Genomic DNA, 23,607 nt, shown 5'->3' with positions numbered 1-23,607 from the left:
GGTTAAGAATCTGCCTGCCAATGCAGGGGACACGGGTTCGAGCCCTGGTCTGGGAAGATCCCACATGCCGCGGAACAACTAATCCCGTGAGCCACAACTACTGAGCCCATGTGCCACAACTACTGAAGCCCGTGCGTCCTAGGGCCCGTGCTCCGCAACAAAGAGAAACCACTGTAATGAGAAGCCTGTGCACTGCAACAAAGCATAGCCCCCACTCACCACAACTAGAGAAAGCCCGTGCGCAGCAGCGAAGACCCAACACAGCCAAAAATAAGTAAATAAATAAATAAATTTATTTTAAAAAATGCTTGCAGACAAATTATGAAAAGTAGCTCAATATTTATCTTCTTGTATATTGTTCTAGTGCCATTTGGGAAAAACAGAATCCTTTGGTTGAGAGAATGAATATGTAGGAGAGTGGGTGTAAAAACGAGTTATATTTTGAATTGTATGTATTTTATTCAGAACAGAATAAGAGTTTTACAGACAAAGCAAATCCAAATAGAAACTGCAGAACAGTCTAGTATATTCCATCCATATTTATGCCATCCTAGTATTAGAAATGTTGATTTAAATTTGTTTAAATTTATTTATTTTTATTTTATTGTGGTAAGAACATTTAATGAGATTTACACTCAACGCTTAAGTGTACAATACATTATCATTGATTATATGTATAATGTACGGCAGATCTCTAGAACTTACTCATTTTACTTAACTGAAACTTTACTCCCATTGATTAGAACTTCCCACTCCCCCCACCCCAGCTGCTAGCAACTTATTTAACACTCAGGTTCACTGGACTGAAATGAGTTTGAATACATACTTATTTGTAGATTTGTGCTTGTTATATGTACATATGTCTATATCTATTGTATGTCATATTTAGGCTATGAAAGGAAAGGAAGGCAAAAGGAAAGGTTTCCGAAACCAGAGACGATCCCTTTACTACGCCCTTTCTATTCCATATAAAGTGGCATTGCCTTGGCCAAGCTTCACTCTCCAGCTACACTGGGCAAGGAGAGGGCTCGGGGACGGAGGCAGAAGAGGCTGACCATTTGTGCATCCCAACTTCAGCACTGCACCTCAGGTTTGCTCATGAGAAGCCAGAAACGAAGGCACAGGTGATTTTGCACTTTAACTCCGCCTAACTGTAGCAGGTAGCATATTTATTTTCTTGCTCAATAATTTCATTTTTAATGGCAATGACTTGATCTCCCAACTGTTTCAGCTGATCAGCTTTTTCTTGTCTACTTAGATTCAAAGCTTGGATCTTTGTTTCTAAATCTTAAAGAAGAAAATGGAGTAAATGTTTAATTAGGTCCCGTTTGTTTATTTTTATTTTCATTACTCTAGGAGGTGGATCAAAAAAGATCCCGCTGTGATTTATGTCAGAGAGTGTTCTGCCTGTTTTCCTCTAAGAGTTTTATAGTATTCGGTCTTACATTTAGGTCTTCAATCCATTTTCAGTTTATTTTTGTGTATGGTGTTAGAGAATGTTCTAATTTCATTCTTTTACATGTAGCTGTCCAGTTTTCCCAGGACCACTTATTGAAGACTCTTTTCTCCATTGTATATTCTTGCCTCCTTTGCCACAGATTAGGTGACCATAGGTGCGTGGGTTTTTTCTATCCTGTTCCACTGATCTATATTTCTGGTTTTGTACCAGTACCATACTGTTTTGATTACTGTAGCTTTACAGTATAGTCTGAAGTCAGGGAGTCTGATTCCTCCAGCTCCATTTTTCTTTCTCAAGATTGCTTTGGCTATTCGGGGTCATCTGTGTTTCCATACAAATTAAAAATAGAGCTACCATATGATCCAGCAATCCCACTCCCAGGCATATATCTAGAGAAAACCATAATTTGAAAAGATACATGCACCCCAATATTCGTTGCAGCACTATTTACAATAGCCAGGACATGGAAGCAACCTGAATGTCAACTGACGGATGAATGGATAAAGAAGATGTGGTATATATATACAATGGAATATTACTCAGCCATAAAAAAGAACGAAATAATGCCGTTTGCAGCAACATGGATGGACCTAGAGATTGTCATACTGAGTCAAGTAAGTCAGACAGAGAAAGACAAATAACATATGATATCACTTATATGTGGAATCTAAAAAATGGTACAAATGAACTTATTTACACAACAGAAATAGAGAGACAGATGTAGAAAACAAACTTACGGTTACCAAGGGGGGAAGGCGAGGAAGGATACACTGGGAGATTGGGATGGACATACACACACTACTATGTATAAAATAGATAACTAATAAGGACCTACTGTATAGCACAGGAAACTCTACTCAATACTCTGTAATGACTTACAAGGGAAAAGAATCTACAAAAGAATGGATATATGTATATGTGTAACTGATTCACTTTGCTGTATAGCAGAAACTAACACAACATTGTAAATCAACTGTACTCCAATAAAAATTAATTTAAAAAAGAAAGTGGAGTAAATGATATCTATTTGATAGATTCCCCCTGGATACCCATGTTATACCAAACACAGGGATTTATGTGTCAGTTAAGGACATATTTAGTTTTCCGTTTTGATTCAATGGATAAAGCACTTATTTTCACCAGATTTCTCAAGGTTTTCACTTAAATCAGCAGATTGATATTTTTGTCTAAAGCTAGTTAGAATTCATTAGAAATGAAAAGACAGATGACAAGCCTTGATTGGATTTGGTGAAGTGCTGTATTTCCAAAGGTTTGTTCTTCCTATATTCACTTTTTAACAAGTGTCCATCACTTTAGGGCTTCCCAATCTTTCAGGAAATAGACTGAAGACATTTTTTAAAAAAGACATGTTCATTTCTTCATTCTTCCCTGCTGATATGGAAGTCCCTGAACAGTAAAAGCAAAGTGATGCTTTTCACTCTTATCCATCCATGCATCCATCTATGAATCCATACATCCATCCATGAATCCATCCATGCATCTATCCATGAATCCATCCATGCATCCATCCATGCATCCATCCATGCATCCATGCATGCATGCATGCATCCATCCATTCACTTATCCATTCTTCACCCAACAAATACCTGAGAATTTTAGTAAACCCTAACCAGGAGCCCATAGAGTAGTGGATGGAAGAGGCACAGAGAGCTATAGTTAACAGTGTGAAGTGGCCTTTAGAAAAGAAACTGACCTTAGGTTGAAGGGGAACTTCTAAAGGAAGGAAGGTAAATGTTCCACTTCACTTGGTCATATCACACCTGGATACTCAGTTGGTTTGGGGTAACTGTCAAACTAGCATGTAGCATGTGTTTAGAGGAACAAGCTAGATTGCTAGAGAAATATGAAATTGTCTTGTGAACAAAAGTTGAATTAACTTTTATGTTTACGTTTCATACAGAGAAAGAAGATTCAGGGCGTGTGCTGTAGCTATTTTCAAGTATTTGTGGCCAGAAAAGCAGAGTAAATGTGTTTTTGGTCATCCTGAGGACACAGAATGAAACCAGCAGGTGAAAGCTCCATGAAGCAAGATTTCTGTCTGAATATCGAGAACTTTCTAGTAGTCACAGCAGTTCAAAGACTAAGGAGCTGCTATGGAAGGTGGTGAGCATTCTATCGCCAGAAACTTTCAAATACGGGCCATTTGGGATTGAACAGGGGAGTCAGCATTGAAAGGGTATTTGTACTAAAAGAAAAATAGATCCTTGGGTTTCTACCAAGGAAGTTAACAAGATCGTGCTGGATACTTTTCATTTGCCCCACCAGATCCTTGCCCCATCCTGCTCTGTGTCCTGGAAAGAAAGCCAGCCTCCACAGATGACATCACCTGGCTCCCTTGACCTCTGGCTTTCGTTCACACTTGGCCACTGGCCAGTTCTGAGAAGGGATCAGAGGGTGGGAAGCGCGAGCGGAATGCACCCGTGGTGAGCAGCAGGGTCTGGCAGTCCTGCTCTCTCTCAAGTCCAGCTCCTACAGGGTGGCCTCCTCCCTTCTGTGCTCACAGCGCTGCCTTCCAGCACTCACACTCCTCCTTCCCGTGGCTCGTTCAGGTCCAGGGATGCTAGTGGCTTCTCTGCTGGTCACCCAGGACCTCCACACCCTTGGTTGATTCCCTTAATTCCTGTGGGTTTTTTTTTTTTTTCCTAGTTCCTTCCACCAAGAAATAGAGCCTATTTACCCCCTCTCCCCAAACCAGGTCCAGCTTTGCAAGTTGTTTTGACCAATAGAAAGTGGAAGAAATGATGTTGCTGGACCTCAATCAAGAGCCTCGCACCTTCTGCCCATTCTTACGGAACCCTGTGACCACCAGGCTGTAAAGCAGCCTGGAAGGAAAGACCCTGTGGAGAGAGGCCCAGCATCTCAGCCAAGCCTGGGCCCTGGCAGACCTGCCAGCTGACCCATCAGACAATGCAGCTGCTTGAGTAACACCCCAGGAGAGACCTGCACCACCCAGGCAACCCACACACAAACAGTGCACGCTTGTTGTTCTAAGCCATTACGTTTGGGGAACAGTTTGTGATGCAGTAAATAGATAACTGAGACAACTCCGCTTATAAACACACAATCCAGAATTACATCCAAGTGTGCTTTTCGTTTCTTGCTGGGATGCTGACTGACACAAAGCTCTGTGGAGGGACCCTGGCTGCAGACTGGGGCCCACTCCCCGCTCTCTCCACTTTGACCTCGTCAAGTTAAGTCAGGGCTCCTTTCTGGAATCCCATGGGCATCTCTTCCTAACAGAGGGGAATAGAGCACAGACCCTGTGGTTCAGCCTCTTCTCAAGTGACAGAGTTGGGAAGATGGCCAAACCACTGTCTTAGTTTCCTATCTTGTTGAGTTGTGAGAACAGCCTTACAGTGAGAGGGGAAAAAAAGTAGTAGAATGCATTGCTTTTGATCTGCGAAGTCCCCTGACTTACACTTCTCTTCCAACCTAATTTTAAGAACTGTGAAAGTTTTAGTCTATAGGGAAAAGTGGAAACAATGTAGACCCTGACATAAAATATAAGACAGAAAAGGTCCTCCCTGTGTTTTTGTTCTCACAGGAAAGACCAAGGTCTGGGAATAATAGAAACTGATTTTTCATGGTATCGCCTATGGAGTGCAAGGTAAAAACAACATTTGTCTTTTTGAATCTTTCCTAGTATTTCCTTTTTAAAATTATTAAGAAAATACTGAAAGTGAAAAAGACTCACTACTTTTTAAAACAATTCTGTAAATGTAAAAAGTAGTGTTTTCCTCTTCACCCTCCCTGCCCCCAGAGATATCTAATGGTAACAGTTTGGTATGTATTTTTCCTGACTTTGGCCCACACTAATGTTGCATTTTCATTTTTTTCATTTCATAACGATGATATAAATAGTTGTAGGGCCAACGACTCATTTTATAATAAAGTAGAATTTGTAAGTGAGAGTTGGTTTTTTCTTTTTTTTTTTGGCCCCATCCTGCGGCATGTGGGATCTTAGTTCCCCTACCAGGGATCGAACCTGTGCCCTCTGCATTGGGAGCGCAGAGTCTTAACCACTGGACTGCCAGGGAAGTCCCTGGGTTATTTTAGTATTCTGAGAGTTACTTATATTCGAAATAAATATGGTTAATTTTAAAGTTTTGGGAGACAATAAATACAACTAGAAGTAAAACTAGACCACTTATCATTCGATATTTCTTGATGATTTAGAGGTGGTTCAGGACATGATGATTGCCCAGAACAATCATGAATATCAGCTGTGGAAAAAACACTCTGATTACCTTTCTGATTGTATGTGTTCTATGTTTACTACACCTTTTGTGCATCAAAATTTCCATTTTTTTTCAGAGTATGTTTCCTTCTGGATTGCTACCTACAGACCCATGATAAATGACTTAGCACCCTAGAGTCTAGATCATAACTCCAAAAAAGTAACTTGCAGGAGAGGAGAAAATGAGCAGCATATCTTAGGACAGGGTTTCCCAACCTCGGCACTACTGATACTTTGGGCAGAATAATTGTTCACTGTCAGGGGGATGTCCTGTGCATTACAGGACATTTAGCAACATCCCTGGCCTCCGTCCACTAGATATTGTTGTGACAAGCAGAAATGTATTCAGACATTTTTATCCCCAGGGGAGGGGATAAAATCACCCCTGGTTGAGAAGTACCAAGTTAGGACAAGGGCATTTCAAGGTGACCATAGGCAATCTCAGTGTGTTCCAATTAATGCAGACAGAGCTCATCAATACTTGTTGACATAAAATCAGGCACGAGACATATTCCGTTACAGTCACAAACCCAGCTCCTACTTCTCTCTCCTCGGTGGACTCAGAAGTGGTTAAACTGTGTCAATGATAAATTGAAATTGGTATATGTTCTACCAGAAAGGTGGAGTATTATGATGTTATTGTCAAACTGGGGGAGTGGGTAAAAGGATAGAGAGAGCTACAACATGGTCCAGGAATCCCGGATGCGTGTATATATCTGAGAAAACCAAATCTGTATCTCAAAGAGATATCTGTACTCCTGTGTTCACTGCAGCACTATTCATAATAGCCAAGACATGGAAACAACCTGAGCGTCTGTCAATGGATGACTGGATAAGGAAAATGTGAGAGGCATATATACACACATCAGATATATACACATATATGTATAAATATAATTCATCATGACAAACAAGGAAATCCTGCCATTTGCAACAACATGAACGAACCTAGAGGACATTAAGCTAAATGAAAGTAAGCCAGACAGAGAAACACAAATCTGTATGATATCACTTATATACGGAATCTAAAAAAAAAAAAAGTTGAACTCATAGAATGAGTAGAATGGTGGCTGCCAGGGGTTGGCGGATGGGGAAATGGGGGGAGATGTTGGCCAAAGAGTACAAACTTCCAGTTATAAGATGCATGGGTTCTGGGGATCAATCAGATTGTATTGTATATGTGGGTAGATCTGAAGCATTCTCACCACATACACACAAAAAAGTAAACATGTGAGGTGGTGGACGTGTTAACTGTGGTAGTCATTTCACAATGCACACGTCCATCAAATCATCATGGGGTACACTTTAAATACATACAATTCTATTTGGCAATTATACCTCAATAAAGCTGGGAACATCTAAAGAATAGGTACCTGTTATTCTTCTTACCTTGTCCTCTGTATCTGCAGCCAGTTTGACTGCTGCATCTCTTAGTTTCAACTTTCCCTAAGGTTTCCTTTGCCAGTCCTGGCACGCTTGTCTTATGCTGAAGAATAGCATATTGACATTGTAGCTCAGCAAGCTCCTGTAACAAAGCAACGCTCCCATCACCAGAAAATATTTATAAAGCGTGCACACGTGCATGATGTTTGCCTGATAATGTTCATAAAAGGAATAAGTGCAACCATCAGCCAGTCAGTGACGCTTGAGTCACTCTGATATTTCCGACAGGGCTTTTATTTGCATGGCTTGGGTCTTTTTTTTTCAGGTTGAAAAAATGCTCAGCTTTAGTTAGTCACAAATAAAATGTTTCTGTTACAAAATATCAAGCATTTTTTCATGTTAAGGCAACAATTTGTCCTGAACTACGTTAAGGTCAGAGATAACAGAGGACAGAACTGAGCCCGTTCTGCCCATGACAAACGTTTGGTTCAGTGGGGTCGAACAGCTGCAAGTGCAAGGTGAAGGTCAGAGAGAGTGGTGAAGGTTCAGAAGCAGCAAGGACACAGTATTTGTTTGGCACAAAGGTGAAAGGGGAATGAGGAAGGAAGGGAGGCAGGGAGGCAGGAGGGTGTGAAGGGTTCCTCGCGTTTAGAAGGGAAATCTTCAGGGTCAGCTGAGTGGCTGACCACCTGGAACGTTACATAGATGAATAACCGCCAGACCCAGGAACGCACTATGGAAGTGGTAGAGGGTGGGCAGGAATCACCTTTCTCATCCTCTGTTCCATAGAAAAAGCCCTCAACTCCCAAGTCAGTGGAAAATGCACCCAGCACATTAGGAATTAAGAGCAAGAGAATACACCAATTACAAGAACACTTCAACCTCTTTCTTTTGCTTAAGCTGCTATATTAATGTGACCAACCAAAGATTTCCTGCTAAGAAAATGAGTTGATAGCTTCTTTCAGCAACCGAAATGAACAGGCCATTTTCCACAACTGTTTCATGAACTCACTCTGATTTCTGTAACTTGATCTAATCCCTTTGGCAGATGACTTTCACTTCTTTGTTTTGTGATTTAATTAAAGGGCTCAATCAGATTGTATTGTATATGTGGGCAGATGTGAATACATACAGCATAGACCCATGACATAAATTGTGAATGGTTGGAAGTTTAGGAAAAATGGGACTAAGATGTCACTAGTAATACGGGATGAGTAGATGGGGCTGAACACTCTAACATAATCTGGCCAAAAACCTGTCTTCTTTGGAGACAGCACTCCACTTACAGAAGCATCTCCATGCCCAGTGGGGTCCCTACAAACATGCACTGCTGAGCATGGACCAGCACTAAAGGAAATGCTGACAAATGGCACAAAAATCTGGGGTGAAGGGATTATCCTTCAAAGAAGCACTGTTGTCTGGTCTTAGTGGCAGGGGTAGGACCAATGACCTCCTCAAGGCCCCCAGCCTGGCGCCGGGCCGATTCAGCCTGAGCTCCCACACGGATGGCCTCGTCTCGATTCCTTTGCAACTTGGTCTGCAGCCGGGCAAGTCCACCCTCCTGCGCTGACTGTTGCTTTGTGAAGTCCAGCTCATTCTCAGTCTCCCGGGCCTGATTTTTAGCCTGTTGTTGATTGAGAGACCAGAAAGGAGAAAGTCTCTTTATGTAACAAACAAGAAAATACATGATGTAATGACCCCTCTGAAAACAAGCTAGGTGTAAAGGGAAAGGAAATCGTTCCTTTGCTTTTTCTGTTCCTTAAAAAAATGTTATAAAAAAATATTTCAGACAGACAAGAGGGTCTAGGAGAAGATGTGGCACGTGTCCGTGTACCCACCAGCTGGCTTAAGAATAAGCATTGCCAGTGAGCCAAGACCCTGGGTGTACCACCCCCATCATCACCCCCTCCCCCCTAAAGGTCACCACTACTCTGAATCTAAGATTTCTCATTCCATATACTTCTACATGCTTTTAACTCATCTTATTTGGTATTTCTAACAATATACAGTATTTTCTACTTTTAAACTTTATGCAAATACATCATCCTGTGTATTTCTGCAGCTTGAATTTTTTAATTCAAAATTATTCTGGTACAGGTCACCTAATTTGCATAACTCTTTTTATTCTTTTTTTATTCTTAAGTTTTTAAATTCTTTATTCACTTTTACCAATTTAAAGTGTTCCATTGTTTGAATATACAAAAATTTATTCTTCTATTTTCCGATGGATGCAGGTGGCTTCTAATTTTTTTCTCCCTTATAAACAATAATGAACACCTTATACTTGTTTCTTATTTCGGCGACTATACTTGTCACGTCTAGAAGTCTGACAGGTCATTTGTTATCTCTTGTCTCTTGTTCTTTGGTCAAACTTTCATGCCTTCTTTGATTTTTCTTAAGCGTAATAAACATTCTTATTTTGTACTGGATATCCAATAATGGTAATATCCGAAGTCTCCTGCATTCTGATTCTCTTGTTTACTGTTTCTGATGGACTCTTGCTTAAGGCGATTTGTTTCTTTATTGTGTGTTTCAAGGGAATCCTTTGAGGCTTGGTTTTAAGGTACATTTCCTTTGGAAAGGATTTCTCATTGCCTCTGTCAGGCATCTGAGGGCCCTGACAACCCAGGACCACTTTAAATGACATTTTTAGCTTGGTTTACCAGGGCCACCCAGGTAGTGTGAATTCTGGCCCCATCTCACCTGAGAGCCAGCTTGTTAATAATTCTTAGTAAAGACTCTCCCCCTCCATGCACAGGCTAATATCTTAACTGCCTCTTCCTCTCTCTGAAATAGTTTAACATTTCCTTGAAGGTTTGCCTTTTGGGGTCTCCTCTCTATGCAGGGGTCTCATCCCCTCCTTGCATGGGCTTCATTTTCTGTCTATTACTCATAGCAGCCAGGGAAACCAACAGCTTTAATACACCAGGGATTGACAGCTGCCCTCTGCCTGCCATCAGGTTCATGCTTGATTATCTGTCTGGATCATGTTTTCCGGTCATTATTGGCCTCTGAAGATTTCCTCCATTTTTTACCAATTCAGCTATGCATTTAAAAAATTGTTAAAATATCTAACATTTTCAGGTATTTTTCTACTAGGTGGCTACTTGATATACTGGTCCACCATGCTGTTAGAAATTGAAGCCCCTTCCTAGGCCCTCGGGCATAGGTGGGAGTTTTTCTAGAGCAGGAATCTTGAAGCTTTTTCTGTAAAGGGACTGCTAGTAAATATTTTACACTCTGTGGTCCATAAAATCTCTGTTGCAACTATTCAACTCTGTGCCATTGTAGTGCAAAAGCATCCATGGACAATATGTGGCTGAATTCCAATAAAGCGGTGTGACTTTGGATACAACAGTTGGTGGGTCCCTGTGGCCCTTGGGCTGTATTTTGCCAACCCCTGTTCTAGAGTAGATGTCTAGAAGGGGAAAACCGGGAGACCTTCTTTATTTTTTGCTCCTGTATATATGCAACCTCTTCATATCTAAGCTTTTTATTTCCAGGTGCACGACTTCCTGTGCTGGTGCTTTCTGCTTTTCTTTTCATGATGCATGTATTTAGATATCTAAAACTCCGGGGAAGAACAGAGACTGAGAAGCTTGCAATCTGCTGGGAAGAAGATGTGTTGGAGGGAGATACGTCACAGACTCTCAGTCTAGGTCCTGTTCTGTCCTCCAGCTGCCAGGCTTCCTCTTCTGGATCCATCCCCTGGGTTAAACCGTGGCTTTATTCCTGCCAAACAGTGGATGGAACCCTTTCTTTCAGGTAAGATAGTCTTTCAGTCTTAGGATACGCTGATGAGATTTCATGCATATTTTGTTATAAAAATCTGGCAACAATTAACTTAATTTCTTTGGTTGGTGAGCTTTCAGAAGTCCGTTACTTTCCCTGGTATCAGAAGGGATAAATACTGGCCTCACATCTACCATTAATTAGCTGCGAGACATTAGGTGAGTGACTTAACCTCCATGAGTCTTAGTTTCTTCATTTACAAGCTGATGGTAACACCTGCTTTGTCCCCCAGGCTTGGTCAACAATGAGATGAAATAATGCCGGGATAACTCTGTAGAACATTAATTAAACACATAATACTATCATAATCTTATTTATCATCATAATAATTCCATCAGACAGGTAAGATGAGATATAAAAACTGTGCTGTCTTCACACTCAAAGTCTATTTCAGGTTAGTTTCAAGGAAGATAGAGAAATACCTGCAGGGCGTTCTTTTTTATTTTTGTTATCTGGGCAGTCACCTGTGTGATGGTAGAATTTGCCCGTACTTGAGTGATGTGAACTTGTTGCAACTTATTCAACATTTTGTCGAGATTTAATAGAACATTTGCTGCTTTTCTAAGATATTAACATATCAGATTAGATAAATATACAATTATTCATTTATTTCACCTTGAGAGTTCATTCGACTCAACAAAAACTTTACTGAATTATTCATAAAGTCAATTGAAATCACTCTTAAGCAAGGCAAAGTGCTGAAGTCTTCCTTTTGAGACATAGGTACATTTAGATGCCAGTAAAAGCACATACATATGCATGCATAGATACAGATTTTGCCAGATATGGAAATCAAGGTTACAGGTCTCGTTTCTTCTTGTCATAAGCAGAGAGGTTTGGGGGATAAAACTGCCAAGCTTGGAACAAAAAAAAACTATCTTCGGCCAATTCCAGTTCTCTGCTTTCTCAAACTTAAGTAATGCTCTTGAAATCCTTTTTGGAATAGGGGGCGGGGTAGTCAAGAGGCTCCAGAGGGAGCAAAAGAGAACGAAAGGCCCTGCGTTTTCAGGCTGTGTTTATTCAGGTTTATTTAAGCTTCGCTGACATTCCAGCTGCCCAGGGGCCCAGTCAGAGGTTACCATCACAAGCATTCCAGGTGATAGTCTATTTTACAGAAATGAGCTCACCTCAAGTCAACATTCACCAGATACTTAGATCTGTGGGCTCAGAAGCACCTTTGGAAGAAGGTACAAAGTCAGGGAAATAGATCTTAGCAGAGGCATCATTAGAAATGCTTGTATGAGAGCAAAAATAGCTAAATGGCAAAACAACCCCTTCCCCATCCAACCCAGCCTCTCCTCCCGGTGATAATCCTTCTCTCCGTTGAAGAAAAAAAAAAAACCACACAACTTTTTTTTTTTAAGAGCAGTTTAAGTTCACAGCGCAATTGAGAGGAAGGTACAGGGATTTCCCACACACTCCCTGCCCTCACACATGCATAACCTGCCCAATTATCAACATCCTGCACCAGAGGGTCCATTTGTTACAACTGATGAACCTATACTGACACACTGTAAACACCCAAAGTCCACAGTTTACATTAGGGCTCACTCCTGGTGTTGTCCATTCTACGGGTCTGGACAAACGTATAATGACATGTATTTATCATTATAGTATCAAACTGAGTGTTTCCACGGTCCTAAAATTCCTGTGCTTGCCTATTCATCCCTCCCCTCAACCCCTGCAACCACTGATCTTTTTTTACTGTGTCTCCATAGTTTTGCTTTTTCCAGAATATCCTATAGTTGGAATCATACAGTATATTGCTCTCCCTTTCTATACTTTTTTTCTCTACAATTACAGTGAGGGTTCTGGAGGCTTTCCTTCTCATAACTCCCCCCTCCCCCATATCTTTTTACTGAATTCTTTTTTTCCTTTAGATTTTCAATGTACTGCTCATTATAGTAAATTTAGAAAGTACCCCAATAAAAGAAGAAAGAAGAAAAAAATAGCAGGGAGGGAAAATTCACCAGTAATCCTACCACCTGTTAAGATATTGGCACATTCTAGCATTTTTGTCCTACCAGTTTTTTTCTTTTCATGACTGAGATCCTCTTCCACGTATAATCTGTTATCTTCTTTTTACAAGCATTAACATTACACTGTAAGAATCTCTGCATGTTACTAAAAATCCTTCGTCAGCATCATTTTTAATTGCTGCATGATTGTGCCCAGTTGCTTAATCTTCCTAGTTTGAAATATTAAAACCAGAAGGGGCTGGGCTTTCAGTGGAGTCTGGTGCACTTCATCTGTATAGGTGGGTGATGAGACAGTGAAGGCAGCTCAGGTCTCAACTCTGCTTCTGGGCGTCCAAAAATGGTGGTGGGTGTTGATGATGGTACCATCATCCACTGACCCTATGGCTCACAGCACCCCATGATCATAAAAACATCAAGGTGGCTTTTCCTCTTTGCTTGGCTAAGTCGACAAGGGCAAAAGGAAGCAAGAGTTAGTGGACTTTGTGTACCGTATATATCATTCTACTCCTGTATTACTCCTGGGGCACTAGTGTTCATTTCTTCTCTGTCTCGCCATCATATTTTTAATGTGATATACTTTTCTTTACTCTAGATTTTCAAAGTACTGATATTGTAGTAAATACAGAAAGAAACAAAAATAGGTATGCAAGATGTAGAGAATGGACGTGAGGACACGGGGAGGGGGAAGGGTAAGCTGGGACGAAGTGAGAGAGTGGCATGGACATATATACACTACCAAATGTAAAATAGCTAGCTAGTGGGAAGCAGCCATATAGCACAGGGAGATCAGCTCGGTGCTTTGTGACCAGCTAGAGGGGTGGGATAGGGAGGGTGGGAGGGAGGGAGACACAAGAGGGAGGAGGTATGGGGATATATGTATATGTATAGCTGATTCACTTTGTTATACAGCAGAAACTAACACACCATTGTAAAGCAATTGTACTCCAATAAAGATTTAAAAAAAAAAAATAGGTATGCAAGAAAGGAAGAATACACAGACAGTCCCAGCACTTGTTAAGATATTGGCATATAATTAATACATGGCATTTATTGGTGTATATTGGTATAAAGAGGTAGCAGACACTGGAAGGGCATTCAGAGACTAAGGAAAACGGGAAACAAGCATCTCTGCACAATGCCTCCAAGTTTCCCAGCTTTCTGGGGCACCTCCACAGACAGCTTAGCCCTCATTTTGGGCAATGAACGATCAGAGGGTAATTTCATTTGAACGTTATAGCTCCTTAGGCAAATATTTTTCAGATGGCCTTTTGGCAGATGGCCTGTTAGAGGAGGAGGAGAATATTAATACTGTACTTACTCAGCTGCTTTTGCCTTCACCAAAACCTTTCGGGCTCCATCTGCTGCTTTATTTAGCCTGTTCTCCTCTGTCCTGTAGTCCTCACAGAGTTGCATAAGTTTCCGTATTTTGTCAAATTCATGGGTCAGATTTTGCGATGTTACTGGTAAGTGGATGTCAAGTACACGATTTGCAACCCTCTCTATGTCCTCTGGAGGCACGTTATCCTCTTAAATAAGAAGATGGGTTTTAGGTAATTGTGTCTCCTTATCATTCTACCTTGTAAATATCACCACAACGAATTCTAAATTAATTTGCATTTGATTATGTGTCCCTAGAATACAGGGATTATTGTATATGTCTCACAGATGCTTTTTCATCCTCAATTTTCCCTTCTCTCTGAAAGAAAAGCTGCTCATGTAAAGCTGAATTCATTCAATGCTTGTTGGAAAAACGAAAAATGACAGATATGTGTTCTACAAAATGTCCTCACAAGAATTGCTTATTATAAGTACAGATTCAAAAGCAATTAAAATGTTTAGATGTCATTAAGATTCAAACACAATGGCAAACTATTATATATAGGATGGATAAACAACAAGGTCCTACTGTATAGCACAGGGAACTATCTTCAATACCCTGTGATAAACCATAGTGGAAAAGAATATTAAAAAGAATGTACATATGTATGTATAACTGAATCACTTTGTTATACAGCAGAAATTAACAACATTATAAATCAACTATACTTCAATTTAAAAAAAAGAGATTCAAATACCATGAATGAGACAATGGGGAAGCACTGGGTTTGGACTCAACAAAACTCCACTCTAATCCTCCATGACATTAAAAAGGCTCACAATTTTTGCTCACCTGCATAATTGGGTAATTATAACTGATGCTACTTCTCAAGGGCCTATTTTGAGAAGGGGATGCAACAAAACAAAGTAATTTACAGTATGATTAACGTATTATAAAGAAACTTTTAGGGAACTCCCTGGTGGTCCAGTGGTTGGCACTCTGTGCTTCCACGGCAGGGGGTCGTGGGTTCGATCTCTGATTGGGGAACTAGGATCCCGCGTGCCGCCAAGTGCAGCCCGGGGGTGGGGAGAAAAAAAAAGAAACCTTTAAATACATCCATGTCCTGCTTTTCAGAAGAATACAATTGGCCCCCTTTGAGAACTAAAGTGCATAAGATGGACTCTCGGTATGTGGGGTAATAGCTCTTTGTCTCTCTCTGGCTCCTTATCGAGGCACAGATGCTGAGCGCCACAGGGGAAGTCAGAGATGAAGCAGACACAGATCTGATCCCCAAGGGGTTCACCACCAAGTGGGGAATTATAAGTCATTTTAGATGATTACTGATCCCTTACGAACAGAAGTGATAAACATAAGACAAAATGATGTGGGGTTCAGAGGGAGGAGAAAATACTTCAGGAAGAACTTCAAGAGAGCATTTCAACCTGGTCTTAGAGGCCCGCACAGATTACATTTGTGGAGACGTGCAGTGAGGAGAGGGGTAAGGGCATTCTCCGCCGAGACCAAAGCTCAGGGTGGAACAGGTAACAGTGCGTGGGTCACTCCTGGCTGGCCGGTGGGGGGCGGGGGGGTCTAAAAAAGTAACTAAGAAAGCTAAAAAGTGTCTAAAAAAGTTAAAAAAAAAAAAAAGAGTGAAGTTCAGGAAGGCTGGGAGCAGATCACACATGCCCCTAAATGTGAGGCTAAGGAAACTGGACTTCATTCAAGAGACAATGGGGGGACTTCCCCGGCGGTCCAGTGGTTAAGATTCCGTGCTCCCAATGCAGGAAGCCGGGGTTCGATCCCTGGTCAGGGAACTAGATCCCGCATGCGTGCCGCAACTAAAACCCGGCACAGCTAAATAAATAAGTAAATAAATACTAAAAAAAAAAAAAAAAGAGAGACAATAGGAGCCCTGGATAGCTTTTAGTATTTGATTGACATGACCCTAGTATACATTTTCTTTGCAATCATTTTTGCCTTACCTATTCTTGTTTAATATAAAAGGAATATTTAACTTCCTTTTTTTTTTTTGGCCACACCCTGCGGCTTGTGGGATCTTAGTTCCCCGACCAGGGATTGAACCCAGGCCCTGGCAGTGAAAGCGCCGAGTCCTAACCACTGCACCGCCAGGGAGTTCCCAAAAGGAATATTTTACTTCCTATAATGTTTTTGAAAAAAATGTGACGAGAATTTTTCATGAATAAATTAAAACCATATTTTAAACAGAATCAAGGAGTTGGCTCTTTCTAGGAATAGTAACTTTTGTTAAAAAAAAAAGTTCTAATAAAAAGTGAATTTAATTTAACCCCATATTCAGTCATGAAACATTTCTTGGCATTTATTATGAGATTAAAAATTCATATTCAAGTGATTATAAATTCACTTTCAGGAGAAGTGACACATAACTCTGTTAACAAGGAATTCAGACCGTAAGGAAAATATTAAGATGGTAAAAGAAGAGCTGAATAGTGTGGCCACCATAAATGTAATGATCATTTTATTTGGGCTTTATAGCCAAGAAAAGCAAAGAACTGGGTGGGTGAAGGGCACTGCTTCCTGGTGACCAAGAGTCTCGGACCCTGACCAGGAAAGTTCCTTTTATGGAATAGGATTTTTCTTGATGCCTAGTTCTAATTTTTATTGTAATTATCTGAGCACAGTTTTTTTTCCCCCTAATTCCTTAGGCCAATTAAAGTGACATTTTTATTAGAAACTTATTTAGTAGCAATGAGAACTAGGACCAGTATAGGAGTAGCCTCTGTGACCCAGTGAACTAGGAGGAAAACAGGTAGAACCTGCTTTTTGAACCGTTGCTGGAACTGAGGACGCTGTGGCAGTTCTGATTTCGTTTTAGTTTTGGTGTCTGAATTGACTTGTATCTGCAGAAAGAGCTACCGTGTTCCTCACACAGCTTCTGGATCTGTGTCTAGTTAATATCAATCCGTCTCGCTCGCTCACTGAAAACTTGCTTTTGAACAAACAAAAATGTCCAGTTGACTGATCCCACACCCAATCATTTTTACTGATTATTTTGGTCATTTTTACTGATCATTTTTACTCCCTACTTTTTTCTTATTTTGAAAATCAGGACTAAAGCTGCTAATACAATTTCTAGAAACAGTGAGATGGAAAGAATACTTGGCCACAGGGGTGTCTTATAAATAAACAGATTTAATAAAGTGATTGCAAAGATTGTAACCGACATCCCAACTGCCGATTAATTCATGTGGAGAATATTAAATTATTGAATTTGGAAGATGGCTATAGGAAAGAAAGCCTCCTCAGATCAATTCCATGTAGTGTTGTACCCAAACAACATTATTTACCGAGAGCGAGATTTCCCATCAATTTCCAGCTGTACTATTTGATCTTTATCTTTAACTAATAGTTCTCTGGAGTTTAAAACAAACCTCTCTGAAAATAAGGCACAATGAGGGACATTAAGTTCATAATTATAATAATAATTCATAATAATAAATCAAATAGTTCCCCCTTTGGTCAGTCACAGAAAGCCAACATGAGTCTTGGAAAATAGTCAATAATAGTTATCTAAAATAACCAATATTTTAGATGCCACCTCACCACGGTATTTGATATACTAGCCAACAGCTGGCATACCTTGATCTCACACACTCTGTCAGCAGAGAAATTTGTGGAATCTGACAGAGTCTTCATGTTAGATTTTCCTTGTTTAAAAAAATAACTTTAAACACCAAGTTCACTTCTTTGGAATTCTAACTAAATTCTAGGATTTATTACTAAACTAATCTTATACAGAGAGCCATACTTTTTTTGATACAGAGTTAATATTTTGGAATTATTTTCATTAAGAAATTTAAAATCAAGGAGTATATCATGTTTCTGATTTAGCCATGTCATTTCCAGTTAATGTAATTTGGAGTTGGTTGTGATGTTAGAGTATACATTAAAAAAGGAAGAAAAAGAAGGAGAAGGAGGTGGATGGGGAGAGAGAAGAGGAGGAAGAGTGGGGGAGGGACGGAAACTAGTCCTAATATTTAAAAAAAAATTACCTAACAAGAACATTTTCAGTTTCTTGATTAAAAGATTCATTTTTTCTTCTTCAGATTCACTTTGGTTTTTCATATTCCTCAGTTTCTCACTTAGCTGTAAGGCATTGTTTTTGGAGACTTCTGCCAGTTTACTTATATTTTTGATCTGGAATAAGAAAAAAAAAACAATGAGGCAAACATAACAATTAGGCACATTCTGTGACGTTTCCTTACTTAGCTGGACCAAATAGAGGTCACTAAAAATATAATAGAAGTCTACATAATTAAACAATAGATTCATGTTAAAGGACTCTTTTAAAAGGTGATGTTATCTGTTTTCATTACCATGTTTTCTTAATAATGTGAACTTATCTCTTAAAACATTATTAGTGATCAAAATTGTTATTTGAAAACAATTATTGATGTAGGACTAATGACTTTTCCTGATACAAATCGAAAACACAAATTCTGTTTTAATGAGATGTTAGCATTCTATTATATCAACAAATGTCACAGAAATTACTTACAGTGATCCTTATGTTTAGTAAGTTGAGAACATTTTCTTTAATATAAGTTAAAATATTAAGTTTAAATAATAAGTTTAATATGTTAAAATACTTACTCTTTTAAACATTCTTCAGATTCAGATAATGTACTTTCTTTGAGAGTAAAAAGAAAGCATTCTTCCTTTTAATAAACGAGTTTGAACTCAGAGCAGGCTACAAAGATAAATTCCAGATACTGTGTACACTTGGTGGAGGAATGATAGAACTAAAATGTTTACAACCTAGAAGTGCAAATTCTTAACTGTGTGATTTGAGAAAGGTCACGGACTTTTTCTTGGGATTCCAACAAATGAGAGAAAGAGAAAAAACAAAGAGAAATAGGACAATATCATCCACAAGTTGAGCTGTATTTAATAAATTAACTGTGACAGAAGCAGGGCTAATTAGGATCAAACATAGTTAAGGAAAAAAGAAAATCTCCCTTTATTTCCCCACAAAAATAGCCAGCTTAATTTAAGCCACACAGACTTTGTGGAAAAGGATTTAATGGTAGTCATTGGCAAATGATGAAACAAAAAGAAATATTTACATGATTAAAAATATGTAATTTAATTTTTTGGAGTTGTTCCTTAATTCTCTAGAACTTTTTAAACTTTAAAATGGATAACAGTTGCTAAGAAAGATCTTAAAAGTTCTCATCACAAGAAACAAAATGTAACTATGTGTGGTGATGGATGTTAACTAAATTTATTGTGCTAATCGTTTTGCAATATATACATATATCAAATCATTATGTTGTATACCTAAAATGAATACAACGTTCTATGTCAATTATATTTCAATAAAAAAATAAAATGGAGAAGCAGTGAGTAAGAATGCACAGAAGTAAGATGAGAATTCCAGAAATAAATACTCTGGATAGGAAGCACCAAATTATACACATGAAATCTCAGTGTAGATTAGTCCATGCCATGTTCAGAAAGAAAGAGATTGCTAAATTACTTCACTCTTAAAACATCTCTCTGCAATCCATCCTCTGTCATGACTCCTGAGAATTCTCTCGTAATCTCTTCTGGCATGCTTCCCCCTTCTAATCAAGAGGAAAATAGCACATCATTTTATCAACATGACAACCCCCATCCTTTTCCAGTTCTCCAATTATGTGCTGATTAAGCCAGATCCTGCTATTATACACTTCAGAGGTTACCTTTTAAAAGTAATAGCTTAACACGGGGCTTATTTAAATGGTGTGAGATTTCTGGTTCTTGAGAAGGGGCAATATAGTAGTTTAAAGTTACATTAAACCATTAAGGATTCTTTTAACCACAGGGATGCAAGATCAGGATTTGCGTTTGTTCACTGCTGTATTCCCAGCATCTAGATAAATGTCCAGCACGCAGTAGGTACTCAATGAATATTTGTTAAAGCAATGAAGAATAACATATAAGTGAAAAACTAGGTGGCAATATAGAATTATGACTATGTAAATAAAATTTTTCAACATTTAGGATGTGTGGGGATGTTCTCTAAGTTAATCAGAGACTTGCTCTGGAACTTGGATCCGGAGCCTGTGGGGCAAGCACGTAGGACCAGCCGGGGTTCGGATGCATGGAGGCGAGGCTCACGGAGCAAACCGGTGCTCTGCGTGTGCGCATGCGCAGGAGTGTGTCTCAGCGCTGTGGTTCTCACCCCATTCCCAAGGCTGGCTCTCTATTCTCCTCTCACTTCTGAGACCCAGATGTCTTCCTTTTTGGTGAGGAGTTGGTTTCTGTTGCTTGCAAACAAGAATGCTAACTGATAAAATATTTACCTTATATTGGTAAAAAATTCAGCTCTTTTGGAGCTTTTTCTTCTTCATCAAAGGCTCTATGTATACTGTCCAAAAAAAAAAAGCAAACTAGGGAGCACATCATCATCTTGTTTTTAAGTTGAACACAATGTATTCACAAAACACCTAAAATTGTATTCATCCTTTCAAGATAAGTATAATGTATTCACAAAAAAACCCTAAAGAAAGCTAGGTAATTAAAAATTATACCCATTTATTAATATGACCAGAAAAGTAAATGAAGCCATTTAAAATTATTAGAGATTCCATTATCAGGTACTTAAATATTAAAACAACTTTATCACGTCTATCAACATAGGAAAGAGTTCAAGGCATTAAGAGTATATTCCCATTAAAATATTTTCTAATATTAAATTAAATTCTAACATCAAAATTTGTCTATTTAGTAGAATTTCAAACATACCCTTGAATTTATGAAAAATATTCTTTACTTTGAGAGCTCTATAGTTTTCAAACCTTCAAGGCTAGGAGTTTACACATTTCTATGCAGTGTTTGCTATAAAGGAAACATATCCACACAAGTCTATATATGTCCTACAAACATATACTTTGAGATTTTTCTCTTCTTTCTTACCATATACACACATACACACTATACACACACACACATATTATATGTATATATGTGTATATGTAATATATATGAGAAAGTATGTCAATATTCACAGCTACTTCTAAATCACCATTCTTATCCACATCTATATTTTTATTCTATATTGTCAGGCACAAGAACACCTAACATCTAGAATCTACCCTTTCACTTAGAAGTTAAATGGAAATTTTTAAAATTTCAAATAGTTTGTTTTTTTAATTGCTATTAATTTTACAAATAAAGCATGAGAAGTCATCGTTTACCTGATTTTTCAACCCTTGAACTTGGTTGTTCAAATTGCGAATCACGAACTCTGCTTCCTGAGCTTTCTGGAGGGTGTTCCTCGAGAGGGTCAGGAGCCGAGACAGCTCGGGCCACCACAGGACAATAGCACACAGGGCATATGTGCCTCCTCCACACACCTGACAGGAGAAAGTATCTATGTTAAAAAGCAACTTGTTGGGACTTTCCTGGTGGTGCAGTGGTTAAGAACCCGTCTGTCAACAGTGCAGGGGACACAGGTTCGATCCCTGGTCCGGGAAGATCCCACATGCCACGGAGCAACTAAGCCCGTGCGCCACAACTACTGAGCCCACGTGCCACAACTACTGAAGCCTGCACACCTAGAGCCCGTGCTCTGCAACAAGAGGAGTCACCACAATGAGAAGCCCATGCACTGCAACAAAGAGTAGCCCCCGCTCGCCACGACTAGAGAAGGCCCGTATGCAGCAATGAGGGCCCAATGCAGCCAAAAATTTTAAAAAAATTTTAAAAAAAAAGCAACTTGTTGGCAGAGCTTTTTCTAACGTCCTCCAGGCTCACCAAGGCAAGACACTGCTCTGTTCATATGTGTTTCTTCAATAGCTGTTCACACTTAGTACATGGATATGACCGATTAAATATTTCCTAGTTAACTGAATAAATATCTAACTTATTTGTTATCAGCATTTGGGCCAATCAATGTCGCTTTTACACTTATAGTTTTGGGGGAAATAGTCACATGTCTAGCATTTCCATGTTACTTTCATTTATTTTTTTAAATAAAAAGTACCTTTTACTTATGAGGCAGGAGGAGTAAATGTCCATAATCTGTACCAGTTGGGAAATAGTAAATAGCATAAAATAATAAAATCAAGCCACAATCTTTACTCTTTGATTTTTCTCAAACTTTGACTTAAGAAACAAAAAAAATAAAATATAAATATTTATATTATTTTTAGATTAAATATATATTATTTATAGACACTTTCTACACTTATAAAATATAAATAAAAAAATAAAATGTAAGACAGGGAAATACAATTGAAGAGGTCTGTATATCAAGTAAAAACCACAAACACTTGGACTATACTGTCATGAATATTTACCTTTTCATGCCATATTTGAATATCTGGTATCTTGATCTGCTTTAATTTCTCCAATGACAAGTTTTCTTTTGAGGTTAGTGTATCTAAGATGGTAAGTAAGTCATTCCTGTTTTTTTCAGAGTTATCTATGATGGAAGTAGTTTCATTAGTTTTCTTTTCAGCAGATAGAGCTCTGATAATACTTCTTGATGTTCTTTGAGGAATCTACATCAACACAAAGTGAAGTAAGATAAATTTTGTGAAAACAAATGGAATTGTACATGGGTTATCAAGATAATCATTCCCCAGTTTGACTAGACTGTCTTGGTCTCAATGATCAGTACAAAAATTCAACATCCTCTCCCTTAAATTTGCACTTAATAGGGAAGTAAAGAGTAAGGAATTTGTTCTCATTCCTAATCTGGAAGAAGATGCCCACTGAAAGAACTGAAAAGCTGTCAGCAGTCGCCCAAGACAGGCAAAATAAAGCACAAGTGCCCCCATGTTGATTCTCCCAAACTTGCAGATTTCGCGTCATAGATATACATGTAATAGCTACAGAGCACTGAGACTTAAGTTTGCAGACATGGGTTTGAATGCTGGCTTCTCCCTTTACTGTCTGGGTATGGCCTTGAGCAAATCTGTTAAGTCTCTTAGATTGTGTTTCCTTATCTGTAAACTGATGATGATAATTTGTGGAGATTAAGTGAGATAATATAGAGACCCTCTGTGAAGTGTTCCTCAAATGTAAGGTATTAATTTTGACTACCCATATGAATCTAATATGATGAAACAACTAAGTTCACCTCACTATATAGAGCAGGAGTTGACAAAGTCATTCTACAAAAGGCCAGAGAATAAATGTTTTAGGCTTACCTGCCATCACATTGCTGTCACAACTACTCAACTCTGCCATTGTAGAGTGGCAGTAGCCACAGACACCACATAAATAGGTGAGGTGGTCTCCTAATGAAACTTCATTTACAAAAACAGGCTGTGGGTAGGATTTGCTGGCAGACTGTAGTTTGCTGACCTCTGATGTTGAGGCTGATGACAGCAGCTAATGTGCTGAGTGCTTTCTATACGCCTGTCCTTCCGATCAGTTCTCATCCTTG

At 39.1% G+C, this 23,607-nt stretch overlaps 1 protein-coding gene across 1 annotated transcript in view; it reads right to left on the bottom strand.

The window, feature by feature from the left end:
* Positions 1-1,147: 1,147 nt before the first annotated feature.
* LAMB4 (laminin subunit beta 4) overlaps positions 1,148-23,607 on the bottom strand; it is a 104,684-nt gene continuing 82,224 nt past the window's right edge. The window contains 12 exon segments of the mRNA XM_068549913.1: positions 1,148-1,287; positions 7,091-7,155; positions 7,157-7,242; positions 8,551-8,724; positions 11,315-11,453; positions 14,190-14,397; positions 18,221-18,365; positions 21,410-21,504; positions 21,507-21,568; positions 21,768-21,769; positions 22,514-22,679; positions 22,681-22,717. Coding sequence (XP_068406014.1) covers positions 1,148-1,287; positions 7,091-7,155; positions 7,157-7,242; positions 8,551-8,724; positions 11,315-11,453; positions 14,190-14,397; positions 18,221-18,365; positions 21,410-21,504; positions 21,507-21,568; positions 21,768-21,769; positions 22,514-22,679; positions 22,681-22,717 — 1,319 coding nt within the window.

Source organism: Eschrichtius robustus, chromosome 8 (assembly GCF_028021215.1).
Source record: "Eschrichtius robustus isolate mEscRob2 chromosome 8, mEscRob2.pri, whole genome shotgun sequence".
Classification (NCBI taxonomy): Eukaryota; Metazoa; Chordata; class Mammalia; order Artiodactyla; family Eschrichtiidae; genus Eschrichtius; species Eschrichtius robustus.
Note: the sequence above shows the minus strand (reverse complement) of the source record. Positions and strands in the feature narration are given on the sequence as shown.